Source organism: Oncorhynchus gorbuscha, linkage group LG15 (genome assembly GCF_021184085.1).
Source record: "Oncorhynchus gorbuscha isolate QuinsamMale2020 ecotype Even-year linkage group LG15, OgorEven_v1.0, whole genome shotgun sequence".
NCBI classification, from domain to species: Eukaryota; Metazoa; Chordata; class Actinopteri; order Salmoniformes; family Salmonidae; genus Oncorhynchus; species Oncorhynchus gorbuscha.
The window spans coordinates 29,916,217-29,939,484 of NC_060187.1; the positions used below are offsets into that span (position 1 = coordinate 29,916,217).

The 23,268-nt window shown below is 42.9% G+C and overlaps 1 protein-coding gene across 1 annotated transcript; it reads right to left on the reverse strand.

Moving 5' to 3' along the window:
- Positions 1-392: 392 nt before the first annotated feature.
- LOC123997230 (cytochrome P450 2J2) lies at positions 393-22,409 on the reverse strand. Its single transcript, XM_046301392.1, is given in 5 exon segments — positions 393-586; positions 717-782; positions 785-824; positions 22,024-22,207; positions 22,306-22,409. Coding segments are annotated over 5 exon segments (588 nt in total).
- Between the last annotated feature and the right edge of the window lie 859 nt (positions 22,410-23,268).

The window sequence follows — 23,268 nt, forward strand, 5'->3', positions numbered from 1 at the left end:
CTGGAAGGGGTTCTAACAAACCGTGTCGTAGATCTGGAAGGGGTTCTAACAAACCGTGTCGTAGATCTGGAAGGGGTTCTAACAAACCGTGTCGTAGATCTGGAAGGGGTTCTAACAAACCATGGCATAGATCTGGAAGGGGTTCTAACAAACCGTGTCGTAGATTTGGAAGGGGTTCTAACAAACCGTGGCGTAGATCTGGAAGGGGTTCTAACAAACCGTGTCGTAGATCTGGAAGGGGTTCTAACAAACCGTGGCATAGATCTGGAAGGGGTTCTAACAAACCGTGGCATAGATCTGGAAGGGGTTCTAACAAACCGTGGCATAGATCTGGAAGGGGTTCTAACAAACCGTGTCGTAGATCTGGAAGGGGTTCTAACAAGCCGTGGCGTCTATCTAAGCGTTCTAACGAGCCTTGACATACAGTCAATCTTGAAAGGGAGGGGCAAAATCATAGTTCCCACGTTTCACTCTAGACTCAGCTCCACCCCCTCCAACGTGGAGAAACTGAACTTCTGGAATGAACTGATCAAAAACAGGAAGAGCTCTATCCTGACCAGACCCTCCCCAAGCCACACAATTTAACCTGGACAGACACACAGAGATGTGATGTGCTGGGGTTTTCAACTGATTCTCTGACAACACTGTATAGGAATCCCCTACCTGTGAAGGGTTAGGACCAGTACAGACTAGGTTTCTGGCTATGTTAGGATTACCTGCAGAGAAGGGCAAGAACGCTTCCCTCTGGACAAACTTGACGACCTGGTGCAGGAAGTGTTCTTGTCAAACAGCACCGAGGTCAGAACTTGCATCAACACTGTTCCCTGAGAACAACACAAACAATATCCTCTGCCCTTGCCTAAATTCAGTACAATGCAAAGAACATTCACCAACAGCGTCTACCGACATCCATTTATTGTGTCCCTTCACTAATGATCTCAAAGGACTGTATGCTGTGTGAAAGGCCATACCTATTCACTGACAAAATCCTAGGCGCGATAGCACAAAATGAGACGCAGAGACTTGACTTAAATAAAAAGGAAACTGTATCGGGTGTTTTTCTTTCAACTCTCCCTCCGGGGCAGTACAAACAAAGACCAGGGTAATAGCTATCCCCCCCAAAAAACTATCAGTTGGTACTAAATGCAAAACTAACAGCTTGATCCGAACATATAACAGGGAATCGTGGTGTTGTGGAATTAACCTTACTCTGCCCCCCTCTGCCCCTTCAATCTGGTCCTTAAGAGAGCACAAACACAATTAGTCAATTGACCTCAGGTGAGCCTCAGTAGTGGCTGTACTGCTGCCCACCTCCAGGAGAGGGCGCAGTCAGACCACTTGATCCGGCTGATTCCTCATACATCCCACCTCAAGCCAGACCCAGGGGGGCTCGCGCCAGCTGGACCCACCAGGTCTCGGCGAGATAGAGCATCCGCGTTACTGTGTAGTTTTCCGGGCTTGTGAACCACCTCAAATGTAAACGGTGCAGTGCTAGGAACCACCTCGTTATCCAGCTATTGTTGTCCCTCTGTCCCGCCATCCACTTGAGGGGGGTGTGGTCAGTGACCAGACGGAAACTTCTCCCCAGGAGGTAGTACCTCAGATACCCTAATGCCCACTTAATCACCAACCTCTCTCTCACCACTGTAGCATAGTTTTGCTCCCTTGGGGACAGCTTACGGCTGATATACACAACGAGGTGTTCCTCCTCCCCTCCACCTGCAACAACACTGCCCCTATCCCCATGTCTGATGCGTCTGTGAATACAGTAAAAGGCATGTTAAAGTCTGGCATCCTCAAAACAGGGTTTGTGCATAGCACAGTCTTAAGTTCATTAAAAGCTTTTTCGGCCCTGTCGGTCCATACCACCTGCACTGGTTCTGATTTGTGGGTAAGGTCGGTCAGTGGTGCTGCTATGGTGGAATAGTTCGGTATGAAGTGCCAAAAGTATCCTGTCAGGCCCATGAAGTCACGCACCGCCTTCTTGTTAGCGGGCCTAGGCCACTCCCGTTCCGGCACCGCCTGTGTTTTCTCCTTCTGGGGTTTGATGAGGCCACTGCCAATAGTGTACCCCAAGTATTCAGCTTCGTTTAAGCCTAGGTGGCGTTTTCTTAGGATTGGCCGTAAGCCTGGCAACCTCCAGGCTTGCCAACACAGCTCTTACCTTGTTTAGGTGGTCGCCCAAGTCCTCTGTGTATGACGACATCGTCAATATAGGCGGCTGCATACGCCTGATGGGGTCTAAGCAGGGTATCCATCAGTTGTTGGAACGTTTCCGCCGCTCCATGTAGACCGAAAGGCATACGGACGTATTGGAAAAGCCCCTCCTCCGTTAATTGTAATAATTGTGTCCTTTAAACTTTGCTTTCGTCAGAGAATCCTCCATTTGCAGCAATTACAGCCTTGCATACCTTTGGCATTCTAGTTGTCAATTTGTTGAGGTAATCTGAAAAGATTTCATCCCATGCTTCCCGAAGCACCTCCCACAAATTGGATTGGATTGATGGGCACTTCTTATGTACCATGCGGTCAAGCTGCTCCCACAACAGCTCAATAGGGTTGAGATCCGGTGACTGTGCTAGCCACTCCATTATAGACAGAATACCAGCTGCCTGCTTTTTCCATAAATAGTTCTTGCATAGTTTGGAGCTGTGCTTTGGGTCATTGTCCTGTTGTAGGAGAAAATTGGCTCCAATTAAGCGCCGTCCACAGGGTATGTCATGGCGTTGCAAAATGGAGTGATAGCTTTCCTTCTTCAAGATCCCTTTTACCCTGTGCAAGTCTCTCACTTTAACACCACCAAAGCACCCCCCGACCATCACATTGCCTCCACCATGCTTTACAGATGGCGTCAAGCACTCGTCCAGCATATTTGATTTTTTTCTGCGTCTCGCGAATGTTCTTCTTTGTGATCCGAACACCTCAAACTTAGATTCGTCTATCCATAACTTTTTTTCCAATCTTTCTCTGTCCAGTGTATTTGTTATTTTGCCCATCTTAATCTTTTATTTTTTATTGGCCAGTCTGAGATATGTATTTTTCTTTGCAACTGCCTAGAAGGCCAGCATCCCAGAATCGCCTCTTCACTGTTGACATTGAGTGGTGATTTGCGGATACTATTTAATAAGCTGCCATTTGAGGACTTGTGAGGTGTCTATCTCTCAAACTAGACACTCTAATGTACTTGTCCTCTTGCTCATTTGTGCACTGGGGCCTCGCACTCTTCTTTCTATTCTGGTTAGGGCCAGTTTGCGCTGTTCTGTGAAGGGAGTAGTACACAGCATTGTACGATATCTTCAGTTTCTTGGCAATTTCTCCCATGGAATAGCCTTCATTTCTCAGAACAAGAATAGACTGACGAGTTTCAGAAGAAAGTTCTTTGTTTCTGGCCATTTTGAGCCTTTAATCAAACCCACAAATACTGATGCTCCAGATACTCAACTAGTCTAAGGAAGGCCAGTTTTACTGCTTCTTTAATCAGAACAACAGTTTTCAGCTGTGCTAACATAATTGCAAAAGGGTTTTCTAATGATCAATTAGCCTTTTAAAATGATCAACTTGGATTAGCTAACGTACCATTGGAACGCAGGAGTGATGGCTGCTGTTAATGGGCCTCTGCACGCCTATGTTGATATCCCATTAAAAAGCATCAAAAACAAGGACATTTCTAAGTGACCCCAAACTTTTGAACGGTAGGGTATATATAAAATATTCAAAAGGCATGAAAACCTATTGTGGCAGACAGTTGTTGGAGCACTCTGATGAAAATGTCATGTTGACGTTGAAACATCAGTCACCTACTTATATTTCTCTGATGATAATGGAATAAAGCCTGAGCGTAAGAAGTAAATCTCTGCCTGTGAGTGTTCCAACTCATCTGCCATGAATTTGTAATTTTTTTCTTTTTTTCTTGGTAAACCCTTTTGCTGAAAATCCAGTAACTTTCTTTACAAATGTTTTATTTGATCCACAGAGGTCACTATCTCACCTTATATGTGTGGGTGTTTGTTGAGGATGACCAGGGCCAAAGCACAGTGGTGGAGGGGGTCTCAGTGCCGGCCAGGAACAGCACCAGGTTGGCCTCCTGGAAACCATCCACACTGGAGTGCTTGTGCTCTCAGCAGAGGGACCAGGGAGGAAGGAGGCCGGCATTCGAAACAAAATGTATAACAGTGTATGAACCACCAAGGGTGTGTGGATCCACTTCAGAACTGTAACAGCTTGACTACTTGTCAAAATTATTACTCCACTCATTTGTTTTTGAAACCACACACTAGATCTTCTCTCCATTCTACCATAGCCAAACCGTTTTCCATAGTAAGAGGGTGGACATTCTCTATCTCAGTGAGGAAGGTGTCAATGTAGTCTCTGGGGTTGCTGGTGTTCATGTCCTGCCTGTGTCTTTCCACGTCCTCCCTGATGAGTTCCTCCAGGGCCATATAGTAGCTGAACATGGTGTTGTTGAACATGGATGCAGGGTAGAAGGCTCCGCCTGAGAAAAGAGAGTGAGGGGATTGACCTGTTTGGCAAATCAGTCTTATGACATCACACATAGATTAGTGCCTCTGCACCTCTTCCCTCTCTTCTGTACCTGTCTCCTTCCTCTCCCCTTGTTCCCCTTTTGCTCTCTTCTTCCTACTTCTCTCCATCTCATCCTGTAGGAAGCACATCTCCTCACAGATGACCCCCTCCATGGCCTTCTTCCCCAGGCTAAAGGTTTTCAGGGTGAACAGGGTCGAACCTTCTCTGCTTCCATGGCAGGCCGTTACTCACGAATAGACCTGTAGAGAGGGGGGCATGATGTGACCGACATGGTTTAAACTCCACAAGACTGTCTTGCTAAGCTTAAGTTTAGTCATAACCCACTGGGCACAAACTGGTTTAATCAACGTTATTTCAACGTCATTTGTCAACGTATTGTGACGTGGAATCTACATTAAAAATGCATTGGATTTTAAAAATGTCATGAACATAAACTGTTGTTTTGAGGTTGGAATTTCAACCACAGGATTGTCATCATTGTAACCAATTTTCAACATCGGCAAATCTTGTTTAAAATAGGTTGTATTTGTACCTTTGAAACGTCAGATCTTCAATGTTATGTCCACTATGAGAATAAAACAATAGGCTATGCAGCACCTCCTACTGGAGAGATGATTTATCTACAGCTATTATTATGGCCTCCCATCCAGGGTTTTAACCAAGCCCAGATCTGTTTAGAATCACTGACTACTACCAATGTGCTATTGTGAGAATGATTATTGAGCGATCTCTTAATAACTAAATATAGTCACTGTTGCTATCGAGGGGTAAATGTTACTATTTAGGCCTACAGTATAAAGCATTTGCAAAGTCATCAACAGCTTTTGTTTCAATTCATTCTAGGGTTCAACTAAAAACATACAAAACAAAATTGCTAGGGTTTCAAGCTTCGGTTGATTTCAAATGTAATCTTCAAGTTAATCATTCATATGTTGGATTCACTCCTCAATTACAAGCAAAAATCTAAGTTAAAGAATAGGACTAAATCAAATCAAACTTTATTTAAAAGGCACTTAAAGATTGATTAGATTAGATTTAGTCCTATTCTTAGATTCTTGGTTGAGATGGAGACGTGATTCCAAAATAATAATTATTACTTGTAGACAAACTGGATATTGAATTGTGTTTGGTTGTCAACGCAACCAAATATCAACATTTGAAGGAGATGTATCTTCTGCTTGGATAGTTCCATCTATACCACTGACTTGGTCTGGCTTTAATTTGAGTTTCGATACAAATAAATCATTGAAATCTAAGTTAAAGAATCAAATCAAACTATAAATGCACTTTACATAAAGTTTCATTTAATTTAGTCATGTTTTTTTCAAGTTTGATTCTTGGTTGAGATGAAGACGTGAATCCAACATGTCAATTATTCAATTGTAGATGAAAAATAAATAAAGGCAGACTAAAGTCAGTAGCACAAAAGATATCTCCTTCGAATGTTGATATTTGGTTGCGTTGACAATCAAACACAATTAAATATCCAGTTTGTCTACAACCAAAAATCTAAGAACAGGACTAAATTGAATCGAATCAAACTTGAAATGCACTTTAAATAAAGTTCAATATCACTTTTTCAATACAATAAATAGCCTATTAACTTGTCGACAAGTTAACAAATTATATATTGGATTCACGTCTCCAACTAAACCAAAAATAAAAGTTCAAGAATAGGATTAAGCCAGTAGCTCAGATGAAACAATACAAGCATTAGATATCCTTTAAATGTTGATCTTTGGTTGCGTTGTCAACCAAACACAATTCAATATTATTTTTGTAAAACAATAAATAGCCTAAAGTTAAGGCTATCTTACAAACTACACTGAACCAAAATATAAACGCAACATGCAACAATTTCGAAGATTTTACTGAGTTACAGTTCATATAAGGACATCAGTCAATTGAAATAAATCATTTGGGCCCTAATTTATGGATTTCACATGACTGTGAATACAGATATGCATCTTTTGGTCACAGATGCCACCATTTGCCTCATGCAGTGCTACACATCTCCTTTGCATAGAGTTGATCAGGCTGTTGATTGTGGCCTGTAGATAGTTGTCCCACTCCACTTAAATGGCTGTGGGAAGTGGCTATTGGCGGAAACTGGAACAAACTGTCTTACATGTCGATCCAGAGCATCTAAAACATGCTCAATGGGTGACATCATGGTGAGTATGCAGGTCATGGAAGAACTGGGACATTTTCAGCTTCCAGGAACTGTGTACAGACTCTTGCAACTTGGGCCGTGCATTATCATACTGAAACATGAGGTGATGGCGGTGGATGAATGACACGACAATGGGCCTCAGGATCTCGTCACGGTATCTCTGTGCATTTAAATTGCCATCAATAAAATGCAATCGTGTTCATTGTCCGTGGCATCTGCCTGCCCATACTATAACACCACCGCCACCACGGGGGCACTGGTCACAAGGTAATCCAGTAATTGTAGTAAACAGTGCCACACTCAGGCAGAAAACTGAATGTTCTATTCTCAGAAAGGCCCATCTTTTCAAAGAAAACCTACTTTAATAATATCTATATTTGAGAAGAATAAGTAGATTTGTTGTGATCACAAGAAAATTCAAATAATTAAGGTAATAGATGACATTCAGTGCTATAAACATGTCTCCAATATAATCGGATAGTTTACACAGACGCGTCGCTGACTTTCGTGTGAAAAGGCATCCCGTGGTCTGTTTTGTTAACGAGCTCAATGTACAGTGTGTTCGGAAAGTATTCAGACCCCTTGACTTTTTAACATTTTGTTATGCCTTATTCTAAAATGGATTAAATAAATAAAAATGATCATCTATTCACAATACCCCTGAATGTCAAAGTGAGAACATCTTTTTAGAAATGTTTGCAAATGTATTCAAAATAAAAACAGAAATACCTTATTTACATAAGTATTCAGACCCTTTTCTATGAGACTTGAAATTGAGCTCATGTGCATCCTGTTTCCATTGGTCATCCTTGAGATGTTTCTACAACTTAATTGGAGTCCACCTGTGGTAAATTCTATTGACTGGACATGATTTGAAAAGGAACACACCTGTCTATATAAGGTCCCACAGTTGGCAGTGCATGTCAGATCAAAAACCAAGCCATGAGGTCAAAGGAATTGTCTGAGACAGGATTGTGTCGAGGCACAGATCTGGGGAAGGGTACCAAAACATTTCTGCAGCATTGTAGGTCCCCAAGAACACAGTTGCCTCAATCATTATTAAATGGAAGAAGTTTGGGACCACCAACACTCTTGCTAGAGCTGGCAGCTCTGCGAAACTGAGCAATCAGGGGAGAAGGGCTGTGGTCAGGAAGGTGACCAAGAACCCGATGGTCACTCTGACAGAGCTCCAGAGTTCCTCTGTGGAGATGGGAGAACCTTCCAGAAGGACAACCATCTCTACAGCACTCCACCAATCAGGCCTTTATGGTAGAGTGGCCAGACTGCTTGGAGTTGCCAAAAGGCACCTAAAGGACTCTCAGACCATGAGAAACATGATTCTCTGGTTTGAATGTCAATCGTCACATCTGGAGGAAACCTGGCACATCCCTACGGTGAAGCATGGTAGTGGCAGATTCATGCTGTGGGGATATTTTTCAGCGGCAGGAACTGGGAGACTAGTTAGGATCTAGGGAAAGATGAACGGAGCAAAGTACAGAGAGATCCTTGATGAAAACCTGCTCCAGAGCACTCAGGACCTCAGACTGGGGCGAAGGTTCAACTTCCAACAGGACAATGACTAAGCACACATCCAAGACAACGCAGGAGTGGCTTTGGGACAAGTCTCTGAATGTCCTCGAGTGGCCCAGCTAGAGCCCAGACTTGAGCCCGATTGAACATCTCTGGTGAGACCTGAAAATAGCTTTGCAGCGACGCTCCCCATTCAACCTGACAGACCTAGAGAGGATCTGCAGAGAAGAATGGGAGAAAATCGCAAAATACAGATGTGCCAGGCTTGTGGTGCCATACCCAAGAAGACTCGAGGCTGTAATCCCTGCCAAAGGTGCTTCAACAAATTGCTGAGTAAAGGGTTTGAATACTTATGTAAATGTGATATTTCTGTGTTTTATTAAAACATTTTTTGCAAACAATTCTATAAACCTGTTTTTGCTTTGTCATTATGGAGTATTGTGTGTAGATTGATTAAATCCATTTTAGAAAAAGGCTTTGTATTTCAAACACTGGTGGTAACCAGATCAAATCAAATCAAATGTATTTATATAGCCCTTCTTACATCAGCTGATATCTCAAAGTGCTGTACAGAAACCCAGCCTAAAACCCCAAACAGCAAGCAATGCAGGTGTAGAAGATCGATGGCTAGGAAAAACTCCCTAGAAAGGCCAAAACCTAGGAAGAAACCTAGAGAGGAACCAGGCTATGAGGGGTGGCCAGTCCTCTTCTGGCTGTGCCGGGTGGAGATTCTAAGAGAACATGGCCAAGATGTTCAAATGTTCATAAATGACCAGCACGGTCAAATAATAATAATCATAGTAGTTGTCGAGGATGCAACAGGTCAGCACCTCAGGAGTAAATGTCAGTTGGCTTTTCATAGCCGATCATTGAGAGTATCTCTACCGCTCCTGCTGTCTCTAGAGAGTTGAAAACAGCAGGTCTGGGACAGGTAGCACGTCCGGTGAACAGGTCAGGGTTCCATAGCCGCAGTCAGAACAGTTGAAACTGGAGCAGCAGCACGGCCAGGTGGACTGGGGACAGCAAGGAGTCATCATGCCAAGTAGTCCTGAGGCATGGTCCTAGGGCTCAGGTCCCCAGAGAGAGAGAAAGAGAGAAAGAGAATTAGAGAGAGCATACTTAAATTCACACAGGACACTGGAAAAATACTCCAGATATAACAGACCCTAGCCCCCCGACACATACACTACTGCAGCATAAATACTGGAGGCTGAGACAGGAGGGGTCAGGAGACACTGTGGCCCCATCCGATGATACCCCCGGACAGGGCCAAACATGCAGGATATAACCCCACCCACTTTACTTTGCCAAAACACAGCCCCCACACCACTAGAGGAATATCTTCAACCACCAACTTACCATCCTGAGACAAGGCCGAGTATAGCCCACAAAGATCTCCGCCACGGAACAACCCAAGGGGGGGCGCCAACCCAGACAGGAAGACCACGTCAGTGACTCAACCCACTCAAGTGACGCACCCCTCCTAGGAACGGCATGGAAGAGCACCAGTAAGCCAGTGACTTCGCCCCTGTAATGGGGTTAGAAGCAGAGAATCCCAGTGGAGAGAGGGGAACTGGCTAGGCAGAGACAGCAAGGGCGGTTGGGTGCTCCAGTGCCTTTCCGTTCACCTTCACACTCCTGGGCCAGACTACACTCAATCATAGGACCTACTGAAGAGATGAGTCTTCAATAAAGACTTAAGGTTGAGACCGAGTCTGCATCTCTGACATGGGTAGGCAGACCGTTCCATAACAATGGAGCTGTATAGGAGAAAGCCCTGCCTCCAGCTGTTTGCTTAGAAATTCTAGGGACAATTAGGAGGCCTGCGTCTTGTGACCGTAGCGTACCGTAGCATACGGCAGGACCAAATCATAAAGATAGGTAGAAGCAAGCCCATGTAATGCTTTGTAGGTTAGCAGTAAAACCTTGAAATCAGCCCTTGCCTTAACAGTGAACCAGTGTAGGGAGGCTAGCCCTGGAGTAATATGATCAAATTATTTGGTAGTCAGGATTCTAGCAGCCGTATTTAGCACTAACTGAAGTTTATTTAGTGCTTTATCCGGGTAGCCGGAAAGTAGAGCATTGCAGTAGTCTATCCTAGAAGTAACAAAAGCATGGATTATTTTTTCTGCATCAATTTTGGACAGGACATTTCTGACCATTGCAATGTTATGCAGATAGAAAAAAAGCTGTCCTTGAAACAATCTTGATATGTTCGTCAAAAGAGAGATCAGGGTCCAGAGTAACACCGAGATCCTTCACAGTTTTATTTGAGACTCTACACCCATCAAGATTAATTGTCAGATTCAACAGAAGATCTCTTTGTTTCTTGGGACCTAGAACAAGCATCTCTGTTTTGTCTGAGTTTAAAAGTACAAAGATGATTCCAATAAATTAGGCAGCCTCGTAAATGACGCCCCCCTCTGGTATGTTCTATTGCGAACTGTCTGGGACTCATTGTTTCCCTGTTAACTACTCAAAGATATTTAACTTATTAAGTCAAAGATGTAATTAACTGCAATAAACTGGTCTCAAATGTATTTGCATAACTAGGCTACGCAGAACCACGGTGCACCCATTGTGTAAAATTAGAGTATTTTCTCGCTTTGTGCACAGGGCACAGAGTCATCTAGAATGTTATTGTATGCTGTAGCATTAAGATTTCCCTTCACGTGAACTAAGGGCCCTAGCTCGAACCATGATAAACAGCCACAGACCATTATTCCTCCTCCTGACATGATTCATCACTCTAGAGAATGTTTCCACTGTTCCAGAGTCCAATGGTGGCTTGGTTTACACCACTCCAGTCGACGCTTGGCATTGTGCATGGTGATCTTAGGCTTGTGTGCAGCTGTTCGACCATAATAAAACATTTCATTAAGCTCCCAGCAAACAGTTTTTGTGCTGAAGTTGCTTCCAGAGGTAGTTTGGAATTCGGCAGTACAGATTATTTTTAAGCGCTATGACCTTCAGCACTCAGCGGTCCCGTTCTGTGAACTTGTGTGTCCAGACGTTGTTGCTCCTAGATGTTTCCACTTCACAATAACAGCACTTACAGTTGACCGGGGCAGCTCTAGCAGGGCAGAAATTTGATGAACTGACTTGTTGGAAAGGTGGCATCCTATGACAGTGCCACATTGAAAATCACTGAGCTCTAAGGCCATTCTACTGCCAGTGTTTTTCTAGGCTGATTGCATGGCTGTGTGCTCGATTTTATACACCTGTCAGCAACGGGTGTAGCTGAAATAGCCAAATCCACTAATTTTAAGGGGTGTCCACATACTTTTGTATAGACAGTATAGTGCTCATATCGCTGTATTCCAATGGAATATGTCACCACAATGGCATTGTGAAAGGACGCACTCAGAACGCACAGAGCCATCATAGTATTTTGAACGGATTCATTCATCACTTTGCCATACATCAGGGATGTAAAATGAAAAACCAGGTGTACAGACCTAAATGAGGGAAGTAGTTTGGGGGTGCAGGCTTGTCCACGGGTAGAAAAAAACGTTTTGCCCACGCTGCAGACGGCTCTATAGGTCCGCTAATACAGGACTATTAGGCCCTGTGCACTACTTTTGTAAAAAAAATAGAGGTGAGCTTGCTGCTCCCTCTCACCTGGCCAGTTGTGAAGCAGCAGTTTACAATCCCCTGTAATGATGTGTATCTTACAGCAATATTGATCCCTTTAGATTCCTTTATTTTATTCCCCACAAAGAGGGTGAGGACGTCTGGGAGCAAACCACCCCCTAACAAGTGACCACGCCAGTCAAGGTCTTCACCCTCCACTGCCAGATCCACAATCCCCACTGCTTTCTCTAATGCTGTCTCTACTGATGGTTCAAGCTCACACCACTCCAAAAAGGCCTCACTCCTCTTCCACTACCCCCACTGCAGGCCCTGGATCCACTCCCCTCTCAGCCAGTTAATCTAGAGGTGCGGAGGCAGGGGGGACACCTAGGCGTCAACAGAGAAGAGGGAGGAGCAGAGTTAGGAGCACTGGAACCAACACTGGAAACAGCACAACAGAGTGAGATGAACCTGAGGACAGATGGCGTACAGTCATTGAAGATTATGTGGAGCCAGTACCACCCAGGTTCAGACCCAAACGACCTGTAGGCCCACAGTTGGACGGTACTCAAACATACCAGCTGTTTCATCTTTACTTCACCACCTCTGTGCTGGGGACACTAGTTTGCAATTGTCACAATTGTCGTAAGCATACTCAGACCAAAGAGCAGCGCGATATGGGTTCCACATCTTTTTATTTGTGAAACTCACAAAAACAATAAAGTACAAATGAAACGTGAGTCAATGAAGTGCTCAAAGGCAACTACACAAAAACAAGATCCCACAAAAACCCAGTGGGGAAATGGCTGCCTAAATATGATCCCCAATCAGAGACAACGCTAAACAGCTGCCTCTAATTGGGAACCATAACAGGCCAACATAGAAATAAAACAACCTAGATTACCCACTCTAGTCACAACCCGACCTAACCAAAATAGAGAATAAAAAGGCTCTCTATGGTCAGGTCGTGACAGCAATACCAACAAGTAGGGGGAGAATAACTTGTTACGGCTAGCTAGCAGAACCCCTCGACAACATCCGCTGAAAAGGCAGAGCGCGAAATTCAAAAATATATTTTTTAAATATTTAACTTTCATACATTCACAAGTGCAATACACCAAATTAAAGCTTAACTTCTTGTTAATCTACCTGTCCGATTTCAAAAAGGCTTTACAGCGAAAGCACACCATATGATTATCACAAGAACACATACAGCCATTTTCCTGTCAAAGAGAAGAGTCACAAAAAGCAGAAATAGAGATAAAATGAATCACTAACCTTTGATGATCTTCATCAGATGGCACTCATAGGACTTCATGGTACACAATACATGTATGTTTTGTTCGATAAAGTTAATATTTATATCCAAAATTCTCAGTTTACATTGGCACGTTATGTTCAGTAATGTTGTGCCTCGAAAACATCCGGCAAATTTACAGAGAGCCACATCCATTTACAGAAATACTCATCATAAACTTAAAAAAAGATACAAGTGTTAGGGGGGCGGAGCTAGCATGTTGGAGTGAACGGCTGTGCGTGAGAGGCTCCTGCAACTTTTTTGCGAAATAATCTAATTTAACCTACTTTATGGCACTTTGTACAACAAACGTTTCTTTCTAATACAAGATTGTAACTTTTTATATGAAAATGCCGAGTAATAAGCGACCAAAGGACAATAAATCCACAGCGGAGGCCTACTCCCCACTAAACAACGAGACAGACATGGCGGGAGGCACATGCAACAACGTGACACTTACAGAATTTACCCGGGCTTTGGGGGAGCTACGTGTTGCTATAGCTGAGGATCTTAACCTCTTCAGTCTACCCTCTACTTTTTCGAACTTTCTGTTAAAAATCGCGCAACATTTCAGCGCCTTGCTACTCATGCCAGGAATATAGTATATGCATATGATTAGTATGTGTGGATAGAAAACACTCAGACGTTTATAAAACTGGTTAAATCACGGCTGTGACTTTTACAGAACGTGCGTTTCATTGAAAAGTGCAGGAAAATCTGATCACTGAAAGTGGAAAAATATATCCATCCGCCGCTTCAACCCATTGTTATGGGCGAAAGACATTAAATATGGCTGAGGTTGCAGTACCTACAGCTTCCACACGATGTCAACAGTCTTGTCATTTGCCTAGGATTTGTTTCTTGGTCAAACGAACAAGAGACAGCCCATTTCTTCCGGTCTCCGACCGGATATTTTGGTTGAGAAATACAGTATTTCAAGACGGACCCCTATAGAAAACACTTCGTCTCGTGATTATTTTGATCGCTTATTAACGTTTACTAATACCTAAAGTTGCATTACAAAAGTATTTCGAAGTGTTTTGTGAAAGTTTATCGTCGACTTTTTGAATAAAAAAAAAATGACGTTACGTTATGAAACGCTATTTTTTTCCGTTTATCACACAGTCTTCATAGATCGATATCTAGGCTATATATGGACCGATTTAATCGAAAAAAACACCCAATAGTGATTATGGGACATCTAGCAGTGCCAACAAAGAAGATGGTCAAAGGTAATGACTGTTTTATATTTTATTTGTGCGGTTTGTGTAGCGCCGACTATGCTAATTATTTTGTTTATGTCCCCTGCGGGTCTTTTGGGGTGTTACATGCTATCAGATAATAGCTTCTCATGCTTTCGCCGAAAAGCATTTTAAAAATCTGACTTGTTGCCTGGATTCACAACGAGTGTAGCTTTAATTCAATACCCTGCATGTGTATTTTAATGAACGTTTGAGTTTTAACTAATACTATTAGCATTTAGCGTAGTGCATTTGCATTTCCAGAGCTCTAGATGGGACGCCTGCGTGCCAGGTAGGAGTAAGTGGTTTTAAGGCCACTATTGCTGAACTGGACACCAAAATCGAGAGCATCATTCGAACGGTCGCTTCACATGGCCAGAGTATTGTGGACCTTGAGAAAGCTTCTGAATTCAACGCTGGTAGGATCGACGAGCTAGAGAAGCTATGCACGTCATTGCAGGATGCTGTGCAGAGGCTTTCTGTGAAAGTGGTGGACCTGGAGGGCCGATCCAGACGTAATAACATTCGCGTTGTTGGTCTGGCAGAGGGGATAGAGGTGGGCATCCTGCCCCACCGACTTCTTCGCCAAGCTATTGAAGGATGCAATGGGATCGGATGTTTTGGATTCGGATCCCCAGCTGGACCACGCACATCGCTCCCTTGTCCCAGTGCCTGGACCGGGCCAACGTCCTCGCCAAGTAATCATCTGTTGTCACAGTTTCAAGACCAAGGATCTTATCCTGCGTGAAGCTCGAATGAGGGGCAACCTGTCACATAAAGGGCATCCATTCCGTGTCTATGAGGATTATGTGCCCGATGTGGCAAAGCATCGCGCCGACTACAGAGATGTCATGACCAAACTCTACAAACTCCATCTTCGCCCAGCCTTACTCTTCCCTGCAAGACTAAGAATTACCCCGCCTTCCGGTGAGAAGATTTGGCTCTCCTCGGTTTTGGACGCAGAGAAGTTTATCCGGGGATATACACCAATCCCCCGTACAGGTTAGAGTGCCTTGTTATTGCGTGTTAGGGTCTGCTCATGGACTCGAATCCATACTATACTATATTGGGTGAAAACGTATTAAACGGGCTCAACAAGGGCTACCGAGCATGTAAGATGCTGATCAGACCAATGGATGGCGGTCAGAGCTCTCATTTAACGTTAAATTCACTTTCATCCCGGCTGTGCTCAGAGTGATGCATATTTTTTACTTCCAGGTTTGATCACTGACACCTTCGGACGGATATACTTATAAAAAATATTCAAGCGAATTCTTGAATACCTACATAAAAAAATTCAAACTTATTTGATATATGGAGGATCGCTAACCCTATGGGTAGGGAATACTCCTTTTACTCTCATGTTCACAAGGTTTACACTCGAATTGACTACTTTTTGTTGGATGCTAGACTACTCCCCTATACCTGTAATGTGAGGTATCATGATATTATAATCTCGGACCACAGTCCACTCACCTTCTCCCTGAGATTGGGTGACATTGTACCAAACGAGAGGGTCTGGAGGTTGAATCCTCAGCTCCTCACAGAACCAACATTCTGTGAATATCTTAAAGACCAATTTACATTTTTCTTTGATACCAATGACAAGACAGAGACCTCCCCAGCATTATTGTGGGAAACACTGAAGGCTTATCTGAGAGGCTGTATCATCTCCTTTCAGGCTGCCAGGAGTAGACAAAACAGAGGAAAACTGGAAGAACTAGAGGGACAAATTCACTTACTGGATAGGGAGAATGCTAGACACCCATCTATGGAGAAACATAAAAAGATTACCTCTTTAAAATTTGAATATAATCAGATTCTCTCAGCTAAAATTGCTAAATCTTTTCTCTATGCCAAGCAAAAATATTTTGAGTTTGGTGACAAACCACACAAATTACTTGCCAGACAACTTTGAAAAAATGTGAGTGACCGAATGATTCACAGGGTTAAATCTGCATCTGGGGAATTACTCTCTTCCCCCAAAGACATCAATGACAGATTCCGGCAGTTTTATGAGACTCTATATACATCTAAAGCGGATCCTAACCGCTTAATTATGCAAACATTTTTGGAGGACTGTAATCTTCCTGCCCTGAACCAGGAAGATTCTAACTTCCTGAATAAGGAAATATCTCTTGATGAAATTCGAGAAACTATTAAATCTCTAAAGAGTGGCAAGACCCCAGGCCCAGATGGATACCCTGTTGAATTCTATAAAACATTCAGCAACATGCTCTCTCCCTATCTGCACAAAATGTTGATTCAGGCCAATGAGGATGGAGCTCTCCCTTCTACTTTGGACGAAGCGTTCATTACAGTTATACATAAGAAGGGTAGAGATCCAGAAGAGGTAGGGTCATACAGACCAATATCTCTCCTTAATACAGACCAAAAGTTTGAGCAAAAACTCTGGCTAACAGGCTTAGCACTTGAATTGGCAAATTGGTCCATTTGGATCAGACCGGCTTTATCCCTAACAGAAACTCATTCTTCAATCTCAGGCGCCTCTTCAATATTATGTATTCTCAGACGTTACCCAACGTGGACCTTGCCGTCATATCTCTTGACGCCGAAAAGGCCTTTGACCAAGTTGAGTGGCCCTATCTATTCAAGGTCCTACAGAAATGTAATATTGGAGATAGGTTCATAAATTGGATCCAGCTTTTATATAGGAACCCCTGTGCCAGAATACTCACTAACCAATCATTGTCGCCGCGATTTAACCTCAACAGGGGGACCACGCAGGGTTGTGCGCTGTCGCCTATGCTCTTCGCCCTAATTATCGAACCGCTCGCTCAGACGATTAGATCTCATGCAGCAATACACGGCTATAATACTAAAGATACTCTAAATAAGATCTCCCTATACGCAGATGACATCCTCCTCTATGTAACAGAACCCCAGGCTAGTATCCCAGCTATTCTTGATGTGATCAATTTGTTTGGTACCTTCTCGGGATACAGAATAAATTGGAACAAGAGTGAATTAATGCCCATACGGTCGCAAAATACCTCCTGGCTAGAACATCTCCCATTTAACTTCAGAAAAATTACCTACCTAGGAATTGTAGTTACCAAACAATACTCCTTACTATTTAAAGAGAATTTCCCCTCTCTGATACAAAAACTCAAGGCAAACATACTATTTTGGAGAACTCTCCCAATTTCTCTGCTCGGAAGAATTAATGCAATTAAAATGGTCTTCCTCCCACAACTGCTCTACCTATATCAGAACATCCCACTATTCATACCTAAATCCTTTCATAAACATCTGGACTCAATAATCAATCCTTTCATCTGGGATTATAAAACACACAGGATAGGTAAAAAACACCTCTGTAAATCCAAGATGGAAGGTGGATTGTCTCTCCCAAATTTTATATTTTATTACTGGGCCGCTAACCTCCGCATTGTTACGTTTCTGTTGGATGACGTACTCCCGGCATCCAGCTGGCTTAGTATGGAGCTTGAGGAGTGTCACCCCTTGTCTATTGGCGCTGTGATTTTGTCACCTGTCAATCTGGAGATGTCACTTTATTGTAACATTCCTATTATACATAGCACAGTCCGAATCTGGAAGCAAATTAAAGTCCACTTTGAGCTTAGACCAATGTCATTCATGCTCCCTGTCGCCAGGAATCCCTCCTTTGCCCCTTCTAACCTTGATAACACCTTTGAGCGATGGGGAGAGTTGGGGATAAGTACCATAGGGGATTTATACATAGAAGGGACCTTTGAGTTGCTGAGGGAAGCTTATAATCTTCCCAGAAGTATTTTTTTTAGATACCTACAAATTAGAGACTACGTTAGAAAACACCTCCCAACATTTGGGAATGCTAAAACTTCCATGTTTGACGGATGCATAAAAATATGCCCCACCTCAGATAAACTGATATCGCATCTATATGATGCTTTTCAATCTGTTAGCACACCTTCTACTGATGCCATCAAGGCAAAATGGGAGGAAGAACTAGGGACTGACATCTCAGTGGCAGACTGGGAAGAGAGCTTGGAGTATATCCACACATGCTCCATTAATTCCAGACATCGTCTCATACAATTCAAGGTATTACACAGATTACACTATTCCAAAACTAAACTGCATAGGATATTTCCTGACACATCCCCTACATGTGATAAATGTCAGGCTACGCAGGGTACACTACTCCACTGCTTTGCCCTATGCTCTAGCTTGCATGGTTATTGGTGTGGAATTTTTAGGATCCTCTCTGAAGTTTTGGAGACTTCAATAGATCCAGACCCGCTTCTGATAATCCTGGGAGTATCTGAGTCCCTAAACGGATTAACCAACCCCCAAAAACAACTAATCTCGTATTTTTTTACATTTTTTAATTTGACCTTTATTTAACCAGGCAAGTCAGTTAAGACCATATTCTTATTTTCAATGACAGCCTGGGAACAGTGGGTTAACTGCCTGTTCAGGGGCAGAACGACAGATTTGTACCTTGTCAGCTCGGGGGTGTGAACTCGCAACCTTCCGGTTACTAGTCCAACGCTCTAACCACTAGGCTACGCTGCCGTATGGTCTCATCTCGGCAAAAAAACGAATCTTGTTGTTTTGGAAAAGGAGGGAAGCGCCCTCTACCAAATTATGGCTCAGTGAATTGGCAAACACTGTACACTTAGAAAGAATTAGATATATTCTGAACAATAAATTATCAACATTTGATCAAATCTTTCCTCTCCTACTTGGACGTGTCGGCGCTGTGAATTTGTACTTATTAACGCACTCTCAATTGTAATATTTTAATCTACCTTTGGGCAGCATGTGCTGGCCCTGCCACCCGAGCAGTTGGGAGGGGGGGGGGATAGGGTATAGGGGGGGGGATAGGGGGGACATCTTCCCTCTTTCTTTCTATGTGTCCTTGTTTTGTATGTCGTGTTTTGTATTATTTGTTCTGCACCCAGAACTCTGGGTCTTGTTGCTCCTGTATGCTCTTTTATGTTTAGATAGGAATTGTATACCTGTCATGTATACCTATACACCATTCTTGTGTGTGTTTAATAAAAATATTTGAAACAAAGATACAAGTGTTATGCACAGAATTATAGATATACTTCTCCTTAATGCAACCGCTGTGTCAGATTTCAAAAAAGCTTTACGGAAAAAGCAAACCATGCAATAATCTGAGTACAGCGCTCAGACACAAAAACAAGCCATACAGATACCCACCATGTTGTGGAGTCAGTAAAAGTCAGAAATAGCGTTATAAATATTCACTTACCTTTAATGATCTTCATCAGAATGCACTCCCAGGAATCCCAGTTCCACAATAAATGTATGTTTTGTTTGATAAAGTCCATAATTTATGTCCAAATACCTCCTTTTGTTAGCGCATTTAGTTCACAAATCCAAACTCACGAGGCGCGGATAAGTCCAGGCAAAAGGTTCAAAAAGTTATATTACAGTTCGTAGAAACATGTCAAACGATGTATAGAATCAATCTTTAGGATGTTTTTAACATAAATCTTCAATAATGTTCAATCCGGAGAATTCCTTTGTCTTTAGAAATGCAATGGAACGCAGGTTGCTCTCACGGGCGTATGCGTGATCAGCTCATGGCATTCTGCCAGACATCTGGTTGAAACAGCTCTCATTCTCTCCCCCTCCCCCGCCTCAAACAAGGTTCAAAAGACTGTTGACATCTAGTGGAAGCCTTAGGAAGTGCAATATGACCCCATAGACACTGTATATTCGATAGGCAATGAGTTGAAAAACTACAAACCTCAGATGTCCCACTTCCTGGTTGGATTTTTTCGCTTTTTGTTTTTGCCTGCCATATATGTTATACTCACAGACATCATACAAACAGTTTTAGAAACGTCAGAGTGTTTTCTATCCAAATCTACTAATATGCATATATTAGCTTCTAGGCCTGAGTAGCAGGCAGTTTACTCTGGGAACGCTTTTCATCCGAACGTGAAAATGCTGCCCCCTATCCCAAACAGGTTTTAAGCAGCAGAGGGGAAACAAGATGCACTGGTAACATGTCACCATGGGTGACATGCTCTCCTACATTTCCCTGGTGATATACATGGGACTGGCGAAGGTATCAAGACTAGTTGACTAGTGAAAACTGTTTCTTGGCCATCAACTGTACTCTTCACATGAGTGACCCACAAAAGGATGAGGAGAATGACAATAAGAAGAGGACTGCAGGGTATGATCCTCTCGCAAGAGTCAAGCCCATTTACATTTATAATTTATATCTGTTTTCCAAATATTTCTTGCAAATAGTTCTTCTTAATGTGGGACCAATACCATTTAGGCTTATTCGATGTGTAATAGCAGTGGAATTACCCCATTCTGACAATTTGGAGAGGTTGAAAGGACACTTGGACGCACCCTTTCCATATTATGTCTATATTTGATAAGCTACCCAGGAAAGGGCGGAAAACAGCCCATATTAATATATATAGCCTTAGAAATAAGGTTCATGAAATGAATAACTTGCTAACATCAGATAACCTTCATATATTAGCAATTTCTGAGACTCAGCTAATTAATTTGATGATACAGCAGTGGCAATACAAGGTTATAACATCTACAGAAGAGACAGAAATGCTTATGGAGGAGGTGTTGCTGTATACACTACCATTCAAATGTTTGGGGTCACTTAGAAATATCCTTGTTTTTTAAAGAAAAGCAACATTTTTTGTCCATTAAAATAGCATCAAATTGATCAGTAAAACAGTGTAGACATTGATAATGTTGTGAATGACTATTGTAGCTGGAAATGGCAGCTTTTTTATGGAATATCTACATAGGTGCGCCAAGGCCCATTATCAGCAACCATCACTCCTGTGTTCCAATGGCTTGTTGTGTTAGCTAATCCAAGTTTATCAGTTTAAAAGGCTAATTGATCGTTAGAAAACCCTTTTGCAATTATGTTAGCACAGCTGAAAACTGTTGTTCTGATTAAAGAATCAATAAAACTGTCCTTCTTTAGACTAGTTGAGTATCTGGAGCATCAGCATTTGTGGGTTTGATTACAAGCTCAAAATGGCCAGAAACAAATAACTTTCTTCTGAAACCTGTCAGTCTATTCTTGTTCTGAGAAATGAAGGCTAAGAAACTGAAGATCTCGTACAATGCTGTGTACTACTCCCTTCTTAGAACAGTGCAAACGGGCTCTAACCAGAATAGAACTGAGCAAGAGGACAAGTGCATTAGAGTGTCTAGTTTGAGAAACAGATGCCTCACAAGTCCTCAACTGGCAGCTTCATTAAATAGTCCCCGCAAAACACTAGTCTCAACATCAACAGTGAAGAGGCGACTCCGGGATGCTGGCCCGCTAGGCAGAGTTGCAAAGAAAAAAACTTATCTCAGACTGGCCAATAAAAATAAAATATTAAGATGGGCAAAAGAACACAAACACTAGACAGAGGAACTCTGCCTAGAAGGCCAGCATCCCGGAGACGCCTCTTCACTGTTGACGTTGAGACTGCAATGTAGCAGCCACATGGCAAAGTTGCCACATTATGACTAACTGTACAAATCATCCATGGTTTTTGGTAGCTATTGTTAGGTTTGTGCTAATGTTAGCCTTGAGCGCTGAATGTCACAAATGTTTAGGGATAACAAGTATCATTCACTTGATACATGGAGGGACTGTTGTTAATGCTGTAGGTAATGTCTATCACCTTGGGTACGAAGTATCCCCCCAGTGTTGCGTCTTTGCTAGCCATCTTGGGGAAACCCAGTGGCACAATGTTGTCCATCCTCTGTGTCTCATGGATGACAGTGTCAGTGTAGGACATGTTGGGTCTGTCAGACATGTTGGGCTGGCGGGACTGGCCTATCACTCTGTTTATCCTCATCCTGGACCTTCCCTGGAGGGAAAAGGTGAAGGGATCAATCAATTGATCAATAGATCAATTAAATAATCAACCAATCAATCATGTGGGTGCTGTGGAAGAGTCGACTCCCCCTGTATCTCTGGGTTGTTCATCATGTAGACCAGGGCCTAGCATAAAGGGGTGGCAACGGTCTTCATCCCAGCCTCGATCAGGTCCAGGGTACATACCATTAGGGTCTCTGTATTGAATACTGACAGACTGAGTTTCAGAAACCACACAGAGCCAACCAAAGAGGGGGAAGTCTGTCATATATGAAAATCAGTGCTCTCCCTTTCCATTACAAAGACATGGTTCCCACACCCTGCTGAACACGGAGTTTCGATTAGTTTCAAATACCACCGACACTAACATCTTCACATTATAAAATTACTCCACTGACAACTATAGGGCAAAACGTCAGAAACGTCATCACTTATGACCTTTTTAATCTGAACATGGACTGTTTGAAGAGTTTTATCTCAAGTTTTTTGTGATCTGTTCTGGTTGGATTTCCCCTCCAGCCCTTTGATGATGGAGATGGAAACTGACTGGGGTAAAGAAATCAGAAATCTAGAGCAACACGACCGAGCTTCCAGCTCTCACACACGTACACTTTTCATCCACACTCTTCTCAACACACACACATGCTCGTCACATTGGAAGAGGCACATGTATAGCTTCCTAATCAATATCTGTTATATTTGGAAGCCTCACACACACACACACACACACACACACACACACACACACACACACACACACACACACACACACACACACACACACACACACACACACACACACACACACACACACACACACACACACACACACACACACACACACACACACACACACACACACACACACACACACACACGTATACTGTAGTAATTATATTTTCGATCTATGGTCTCTATAGAATGCATTTGGGACACCATGTGTGGAGTATGCACCTCTGATGAGGAGATGGGACTGTGAGTAGTGCATTTGATTTAACTTGACCAGCATGCAGGGTTGGTGGGGTTTACACTTTTATAATAATAATAA